Source organism: Mchenga conophoros, linkage group LG19 (genome assembly GCF_057382185.1).
Source record: "Mchenga conophoros isolate Kocher_MC1m ecotype Shallow Benthic linkage group LG19, M_conophoros_male_GT1.1, whole genome shotgun sequence".
NCBI lineage: Eukaryota > Metazoa > Chordata > Actinopteri > Cichliformes > Cichlidae > Mchenga > Mchenga conophoros.
Genome location: NC_140544.1, coordinates 30,931,020 through 30,940,877, shown reverse-complemented (window position 1 = coordinate 30,940,877; position 9,858 = coordinate 30,931,020). Strand labels below are relative to the sequence as shown.

The 9,858-nt window shown below is 41.4% G+C and overlaps 1 protein-coding gene across 1 annotated transcript in view; it reads left to right on the top strand.

The window, feature by feature from the left end:
- Positions 1-9,805, top strand: part of chrm5a (cholinergic receptor, muscarinic 5a) — an 11,537-nt gene extending 1,732 nt beyond the window's left edge. The window contains exon 2 of the mRNA XM_085256590.1: positions 7,321-9,805. Coding sequence (XP_085112716.1) covers positions 7,397-8,974 — 1,578 coding nt within the window. The 5' untranslated portion in view covers positions 7,321-7,396 and the 3' untranslated portion in view covers positions 8,975-9,805. The remainder of the gene's footprint in view (positions 1-7,320) is intronic.
- The last annotated feature ends 53 nt before the right edge of the window (positions 9,806-9,858 follow it).

Here is a 9,858-nt window from a genome sequence, read left to right as displayed (position 1 = left end):
TAATGGTGTGCAGTCTCACATGTGTTCCTCCCTCAGCTGCTTGGTTCTTCCAATATCTTTTGTTGTGCAGACAAAAGTAATATCAGCGCAGAGGAAATGGGGCGAGTTGGGAACAAACATCAGAAAACCCAGAGGCACAAACGATATTTAGCAAATTCTTCACACAAGAATTCAAATGAGCCAGATCATTATCCAAATGATGGGGTCTTAATGAAATGTTGTAGTCACTCATAAAACAGTACTCACTGTTATTGTTTTATTCCCTCCAGTAGCTGCCAAATCTATGCACATCACAATATTCGCCTAACCATCGTGGTCCTCATTTCTCACGGGAGGAAAGCTGTAATTTAACTTGTGCTGGTTTGAAAAACAAAACTGTTAAGCAGCAAAACTCGTATTTTGATCTTTTCCTTTAGCTGATTTTATCCTACACAATCATCCTTTTACCGCTAATGCTTAAATATCTGTGCTTGGCAGCAGTTCTTAATGTGAATATTTTTATTTGTTCTTTCCCCGTCAGTGGCACAAACGTGATTCAAGCAATATCGTAGAGCCACCCTCCTCTTCCAGAATCGAGAGCTCTTAGCAATAGTCCAGTGAGCTGACTGCAAACCATCAGCTCTGGGCTGATTTGCACATCGCCCATCATGCAGATGCATGCCCTACAGTATGGTTGCCTCTGTTTGCTTTCCCTTGACTTGTCTCTGTGTTGCTTTCTCTTCCTTCTGATGATCACTCTCATGTCCTTTCCCTTTTACTAATGCCACACACGCGCTATTTGAGTTTGTGCTTTTCGCTGTGCTGTGCATTTGTGTTTCCACCAAAGGACAATGTAAAGAAAGGTTACCTGTGACTAGGAGGCTCGGTGGGGGCAGTGTATGAGGCTGCTGCACAGGAGCCCTGATGGCGAGGTGCCAGAGGACCTGCAGGAAGCCAGCCTTCGACCAGATTTGTGCTACCTGTGCGGACTCACACTGTTAATCACTGGATCAATGACCATTACTTATGCATACCAACACAATATTTGAGAGAATGGTCTGATAGCCTTAGTATGTATAATTAATAAGGGAGACTCAGTTTCCTTGGCAAGAGCAACACGATTTCTTTGCACCACTGTTTGGAGCTGATGCACTCTTTTCTCCTCTTGTTTAAAACCATAATTTAAAAGCTTTTTGTAAGTTCAAATCAAACATTTTTCAAACCTCCCCTGTGTCACGGGGTCACAAAACTTGCCTACTCCCCAGTGTACGTCACATTTGATAACAAGCTTCATCCATAAAAAGCTCCAAAAACAGGACACAACAGACGATATTCACTATTTATAGTGAGGCAGAGGCCATGTTTACTCCACAGTCTGAGTTCTGAGTGTACCATTAAAATGCTTCCTGCTTCGATTTAGAAGCTATTAGCGGGCTTGACTTGTTCTACCACTTGAGGTCAAGCAGCAGAACAAGTCTATTCTTTGTGTGTGTGCCTGTAAGCCTAGAACACATCAGTCATCAGTGAGTCAGAAATATCTCTGTGCACCTATCATCATTAATTCATTCTTTTCTGAAAAAGGGTAATCAGATTGCTTGCATCACAAAATTGGAAAAACTAACAGAAAAACCAAAGACAGCTAAGAAATAGTCCACGCCTGTGCGTTTTGAGAGTGTACCTGACTTATCTGGGCTCATCTGTGCTACGCCAGCAAACATGTTCACGCAAGACTGCCAAAGCTGTTATGTTTAGAGAGGGTAATATTTTCCAGGCCACATTAAATAGCCTATGACCATTGTAATAAAAAATGTATCAGATGACTATGTGGAAAGAGTGTGTGCCTCTCATAGTGATTAATAAAGATTTATTAGCTATGGGCAGCGCTGCTCAGCTTTATAGCTTCAACCAACCGTTAGGGTGTCCACTAGTAAATTTAACATTTATACTCTCACTTACCATCATTTGTGGCAAAAACACACGGCTGTTTCAGGAAGAAATGGGAAACAAAATAGAAGATGTGACCATAGATTGGATATTGTTTGCAGGATTAAAAAGTAAGCAATGAGAGAAGCGTCTTAAACCCGCATTCTTCTGCAAGAAGCTAAAAGTACCCAAAACGACTTCCAGTTAGTCATGGTAAAAGTGCGCCCTCTTTCTCTCATAAGGTTTCACGGATCAGGACATAATAAAAATCATCTGGCCCTTGGCGGATGAAAATTGGGTAAATACAACCTTAGATTAACCTTTTTAGAGGAAATTTAGCTAAAATGCACAGAGACCTTATGAAAAACTCAGTACAGCCTTACTGTTTCCATAGGAGTTAAGAGGGTAAGTAGCAGCCAGGTACTGCTTATTAAATACACTTGATTAACTGATCATCAGAAATTGTGAGCACCTCTATAAAAGAAGAGATTTAGTTTGCTGGTCAGATGTGTTAACAGAATTTGCAAGAAGGAAAGACGTCAGCAACAACATCAGTCTGGATATGAGTATAAGGTCATTTAGAACCAACTGGAAGTCTGTCATTCGACAGAGAGAAAGATTATTCACAAGTGAAAAACAATCAAGACAGTTGCCAACTTTCCACGAGTGGACGTCACAGCACACGCCAAGGTCAGACTGTGCAATGCTCAGAGAAATTGCAAAAAACCTCCCAAAGGCTACATCTCACACCCTACAGGCTTCAGTTAGCATGTTAAATGTTAAAGTTCCTGACAGTACAACTAGAAAAAGTCTGAAGAAGTACGGCTTGTTTACAAGGTTTGCCAAAAGAAAGCCTCTTTTCTCTAAAAAGAACATGGCAGCATGAGTTAGCATGACTTGCAAAGTTGTTTCTGAACAAACTAAGACTTCTGGCACCTTTTTCTATGCTTAAGTGTTTTCTAACATTCACACTCTTATGGATGCATCTAACTTAGGGTTAATATTTTGCTCAAGGATATTTTGCCTACAGACTGGACTGAGCAGTCAGGGAGTGAACGACCAAACGTCTGATTCCTGGGGGACCTGCTCTGCCTCCTGAATAACTGCCACCCCAAAGTGATGTGGCTCAAAGACCCCAACAGTGGAGATGTTTGGCCATAATGCAAAGTGCCACATTTGGTGAACATGAAACACAGCATATCAGCTCATAGTGTCCGAGTGGCGGAGGGTTTGAGGGGTGATGATTTGGTGTTGTTTTGCAGGGACTGGACCTGGGTACCTTGCAGTTAACTATGAACACCTGTGTATACCAAAGTATTTTAGAGACAAGTGAGAGGCCATCCAAAGCGTGCCAAAAATGAGTCAGGAGAGACCACCTACAACCAGCAAATCTCCAATAGAATGGCTGAAAAACAAAAGAATCAAGATATTGCAATGGTTAAAGTCCAGACAGTCTAGAGTTAAGCAAGGACCTTCAGAGAACTGTGCATAAACAAATGCCTCGATGAAATGAAGCATCGCTGTATAGAACAGATGGCCAAAATTCCTCCACAATGATGTGAGAGACTGTTACAGTCACACAGAACACAGAAACTCCAAGTTATTGTGGCTAAAAGTGATTCAACAAGCTATTTAATCATGGGATATAGTTCGTTTTTCATTTTTCGTTTTAGTCTTTGTTGAATAAATAATTACATGGTATAATATGTCATATGTTGTTGTTTATCTGAGGTTATATTTGCCTAATTTTAAGACCAGCTCAGAACCAGATAATTTTTTATCATATCCTGATATGTGAACCCTTAGAATTAAGGGTCGGTGCCCGATACCATGACTGAATATAGAAGTCTGATTAGTTCGTGGTCTCAGTTGCCAGCTTTTTGTGTCGTGACAAGTTGTAATATTGATTTTCCCAAAGCACTTCCATTTACAGTAAAATAGATGATGAAACAGTGTATACTTTAGGTCAGGCCTACCTTGTGATTGGAAAGCTCTGACTGTTTGACACCTGGCTTCAAAACTCCAAGATGCCAACATTGGAAGCACTTAAAGACTTAACAGGACTTTACAAAATGACGCATGGCATCAAGGTGGCAACATATGTGCTGTTTTTACAGTCTATGAATGGGGCTTAGTTAATACCTAGCTTGTGAACGTGTTGGAAGTTTGAGCAGCAGAATTACTTTGTGTTTAGCAGACCATAAAAAGAAACCAACAGGGAGTGAATATGGACTCCAAATGACAGTGATGCTATTCAACATGTTACTTTTGTCGTGCTACATTGACACTAACATGATGTTATCTGGAAGATGTTAACTGAGGCTGACATTAGTTTGTGTAATGAACATTGACAAATTGATCCATCTTTTGATGGGATCACACTAGCTGCAAAGTCCATCGTCAATTCAGTGTCTTATTTTAGCATGTTAGTGTCTCCAGTCTTAGTATATTGGCTACTGATAGTTGATTGATGCTATAAAAGGTCTAAAAAAGGAAGCCAACAAAGAAATTCCATTAACCTACATTATTTTAAATGGCCCACAGGGGAACACTCTGGTTTCCAAAGACTTCTGGTTATATTGAAGTCCAAGAGGCACCTTGCTCTATAATCTCAATAAATAATTTCATGTTGACTTTATGGATTAAATTACTAGTCATAGGTTGAAATCACTAGAAGTTTAGGTTGATTTTGATTACAAGAGTCAGAAATGTGAATTATTAAGATTTGTGACTGAAGTCGTTAATCCTCAGTTTCACATTAGTCACTGGTCACTCATCACATCAAGATTAAAAACACTAAGATGGTGATGGCAAAAACTCTCTCAGCTTGAGGCTTGTTATGGGAGTGGGTAATGTCTTTGGACTTCGGGAGGAAACCAGAGTACTAGAAGAGAACCCACTCAAGCTCAGGGAGAGCATGTAGTCTCCACACACAAGGGCCCCAGCTGGCCGGTGGGTTTGAACCCTCTTGCTCTGAGGCGACAGCGCCAACCACAGCATGCCGCCCATATTTGAAATTTGTAAATAGTTTATTCAAAGCAGGGTAATGATGCAGGGATTCGAGTAATGTGATATGAAATGCTATTCTATAACAAGATGAGGGACATTTGAAGTCCTGCCGGAGGACTCCAACTGTCGCACCGTCACTGTAATGTTATTTGTGCGGGCCTCAGGCTACCACTGGCACTCCTGCTTACCTGGCACTGTCCAAGAAATGCCTGTGAATAAGAACGTTATTTCTCAAGTGAGGTTGTGATTATATCCAGAGAATTACATTGCGGACAGCGATACATCTCTTTCTGGAGGAGTTATCCACCTGAGCGTGACGTTAAGAGAAAGTTTCCTTTTACCCGAGCTCAGACTCCAGCAGCATTTTCAGGATCACAAAATAATCTCAAAATAACTCTGACAAAGTCATTTTAAGTAAACTGGAGTTTAACGACTTTAGATTCAAAGATTTAAACAATTTTTTGTGCCTAAACTAAGGTTACCATTTGGGATACTGTTAGATATCTACATTTGGTTATTTACTTAGTAAATGAAAGTAGTCTTTTAGTCCAGGCTTAGTCAGCTAAAACATAAATGCTTGTATACGTGTCTGAAACCCAGTTCCACAACACTGACTGCTGTCCTAGCTGTGCCTGTGTTTTGGAACAGGCTGGCTGAGAGGGTAATATGTAAAGCTGTCTGTACCTACATGTGTGCCAGTACTCTGGCTGACAGCCTGAGGCTGCATTTGCTGCTACCCACATGGAGGTTATCTGCACTGAGTTCATTGTTGCTCTGCACTGAGAGTCTCAGAGCATCTGCACCTCCCCGATGGTAGATTCACCATATGCCGTAGCTGTATTATTTTCAGTCGAACAGAATAAGTGTGAATTTGAACATAAAGTTTTAGAGTTTGGAAGGTCGTACACAGGACACAGATGCTGGGCTGTAACATGGCGATTTCCTAATTTTAAGCAGACCAAGTGGCAGGGATGAAAATACCAGTGCCGTGGTGCCCAGTTGGCTGCAGCATTTCCTGAGGGAAGACTGACCGCTCTAGAAAGATAGAGGGAACGACAGCCTATTAACTCGTAGAAACAAGAGAAAAACTAGTGCCTCACAGCCAAGTAGCATTTATATATAAACAAATAGTCTACATGAATGGGTATGAATCTGTATCAGTTGTATATGCAAATATATTCAGTTTCACAGGATTTAATCTTGCTTCAGTAGATTTCAAACTGATCAAAGTCAGTGCAAGACCGCACAGATGTGTTTGTACTCCATGATAGACGAGGCATCAAGCCATAGCCATTTCCTACGGGCTTTGGGTGGATAGCCTCACACTCGCTATTAACTGTAGTTTCCAGCACAGAAGAACATTTTCACCTGGTCTAACCTGAGAGGGAGGAACCCTGTATGTTGTGAGCTTCCATGTGCATGTGCGATTTTTCACTGTGATCAGTTGTGAATTAATAGCTGTAGTGGTCACTTACTGTCCCTGCATTCATATGCTACTTTCCCCCCTACATCCAAGAAAATGCATTAGCAGGAGAAACCAAGCTAATGATCAAACATCAGGTTTGCCTACTTGCTAATTAAATGCGGTCCATCCTAAAAATGACAACAGACTGATACATGCAAATAAGCTGACAGCAAGTCTCAAGTGTATGCAGGCAATTACTACCTATACTGGATCTGTGAAATGATATATAATATATGTATAAATTAAACATCTTCCAGCAGATTAACGCTCCCTCCAAAAACATGTTAAATTGACAATCATGTCGACTACACACAATGCATGTGACTAGTAGCGCCAACAACCTTTCCAAGCATCTGACAATTGTTTGGAGGCTCGGGCCAATCACAAGCAGCAAACGTGTAACATAGTAAGTACACAAAAATAATAGATCATCACTTGATAGGTCTGCTCCATTCTGTTGGATATAAATTGATATTGCTTTATAAATAAATGTACTTATTTACTTAAGCAAATATATTAGGCGCTTCGAGTAGGGATATTTAAAATACTGTTTTATTTACACATGTAAAAGAAACTTGTTATTACAAATAGAACATATTTGTATGTGAGCGAACAATTCGTTTCTCAACAAGAATCTCAAAATGCAGTGAATATCTGTCAGAGAAGGATGATTACTAAAATATTCACTCTCTAAAATTGCAATGGCTGAATGAATAACAAAACTACAATCCCCATCATCACTTGTCTGTTTCAGAATTTCAGTTTTAACACAAGATAAAATCATTTGTCCTTTTTTGCATTTTGTCACAGACACAAACATATCAGCCTCAGTATTAACACCCCAACATGAATTTAAGTCCAGGTTTGACTAGTTCATGTACACTGAACTGCTGCCATCTAGTGGCAGACATACAGAGTAATGCTTCTTTTCTTCTTTTTTTCAGGAGGGCTTAGTGGAAATGACAAACCTGGTATTAAAGACTCCTGCGATACTTGGATGCCAATAACCAGGAGAAGGCCATGGAAGGAGAAAACATGAACTCCACAGTAAATACCAGCACGATGGATATCCACCTGGTCACCCACAGTCTCTGGGAGGTGATCACCATTGCAACTGTCTCGGCTATAGTCAGCCTCATTACCATTGTGGGGAATGTTCTAGTAATGGTCTCCTTTAAAGTCAACAGCCAGCTGAAGACAGTGAACAATTACTACCTGCTGAGTCTGGCAGCTGCAGATCTCATCATAGGTGTTTTCTCCATGAATCTATACACCTCTTACATACTGATGGGTTACTGGGCCTTGGGAAACCTCGCCTGTGACTTGTGGTTGGCATTGGACTACGTAGCTAGCAATGCCTCAGTCATGAACCTGCTGGTGATCAGTTTTGACAGATATTTCTCCATCACCAGGCCTCTAACTTACAGGGCCAAACGGACTCCTAAACGAGCTGGGATCATGATAGGTTTAGCGTGGCTAGTGTCACTTGTTCTGTGGGCCCCGCCTATTCTCTGCTGGCAGTACTTTGTTGGAAAGAGGACTGTACCCGAGAGGCAATGCCAAATCCAGTTTTTCTCTGAGCCTGTAATTACTTTTGGGACAGCTATTGCAGCCTTTTACGTCCCTGTATCTGTCATGACAATCCTCTACTGCAGAATCTACAAGGAGACAGAAAAGAGGACCAAAGATCTTGCAGAGCTTCAAGGGATTAACTGTTCTACAGAGTCTGGGGTGGCTCAGCCTCAGAAAACCATCATCAGATCTTGTTTTAGCTGTAAACTAAGTTCAGCATCACAAGACAGGAACCAGGCCTCGTGGTCCTCCTCCACCAGGAGCAACGCGGTCAAATCAGCGGCCACCACCAGCGATGAGTGGTCCAAAGCTGGTCAGCTGACCACCTTTAACAGCTACGCCTCCTCTGAGGACGAGGACAGGCCAGTGTCTCCAGGAGGCTTCCAGACCTCTTTTGGGAACCAGGCTTGCAAAGCCACCAAGAGTGGAGTATGCAGCGAGAGCGAGCAGCTCAGCAGCTACGATGAAGAGAGTTTCTTTCAGACGCCACCCAAAAGCAACTCCCAGAAGAGCAGCAAGTGTGTGTCCTACAAGTTTAAACCAGTGACCAAGGAAAGTCACACGGAGCACCAAAGCAGAAACGGAGACACGAAAATCACGTCGCCAACATTCTCCTCGGCCGAGTCCATGAGCGTTCCGTCCACCTCCACCATGTCCAAGCCCATAGACACAACGCTGAAGAGCCAGATCACCAAGAGAAAAAGGATGGTGCTGATCAAGGAAAGAAAGGCAGCTCAAACTCTCAGCGCCATCCTGCTGGCCTTCATCTTAACATGGACTCCTTATAACATCATGGTGCTGATTTCTACCTTCTGCTCTCAATGCATCCCCGTCTCCCTCTGGCACCTGGGCTACTGGCTGTGCTACGTCAACAGCACCGTCAATCCCATGTGCTACGCCCTTTGCAACAAGACCTTCCAAAAGACCTTCCGCATGCTCTTACTCTGCCAGTGGAAAAAGAAAAGGATTGAAGAGAAACTATACTGGTATGGACAAAACCCTGTGGTCAGCTCTAAAATGACATGAAGAAGTTGTGAGACAGTGGCTGTAAATCACATGTTTGCACCAATAACTTTGGCTTTATGAACTTGTGCATACGTATTAGGTGATATCAAAAGATATCCAGAGCCTAGTACATCTTATAGTGCTGCTCATTAATCAGTAGGTTTGCTATAGTGTATGGTAATTGCTGCTGGAAGAATATTACTGTATGTAGGGTCAAAAATATACAAAACAAACCAGTATTTTTCTCCAAGTTGAAGCACATTTACGCCATTGATTTACACAGCAGCACACTTTGATATATGGAGACCATCGTGAAGTTGCTCCAGTCTAAAAAGTCAAGCTGATGCACTCATACCCAAAATGTCACAAGACACACAGAGCTCTTTAATTCTTAAAGTATTGTGCTTGTACTGATGAGGTGTATTTCCAAATGGCTGTCGTTGTTTTTATTTAAAAGGGCTAATATGCTTCATCGTGATGTCGGACTCTTGCTCGTTAAGTCAAGACACTTACTTGATGTTCATGAAAGCCTTTTAATGTGTGCCACTGTAATTTGTCCAATGAATAAATGTGTAGAGAGTCAGCTTCATTGTTTTGTCATCACTTGCTATGATTTTCATGTCGTGCGAAATCCCAGTGCAAAATACGGTTATAGGAATCATGCGTAAAAGGCATTAATGGATCACTTGAGTTTACCGATTGGGAATAACTAACTTGTTAATAATGTCAGTGTTTACATTGGAAGTTTTGTGGAGGATTTAACAGCTCACACTGTTTATGAATTCTCTTTATTACATTTTATTCTCAGGATATTTTCGTTTTCATTAAGCATTGAACTACAGTATGTTTTACTGTGGCTAAATCAATATCACTGTATTTCTGGCAAACTTGTAATGTACTGTGGA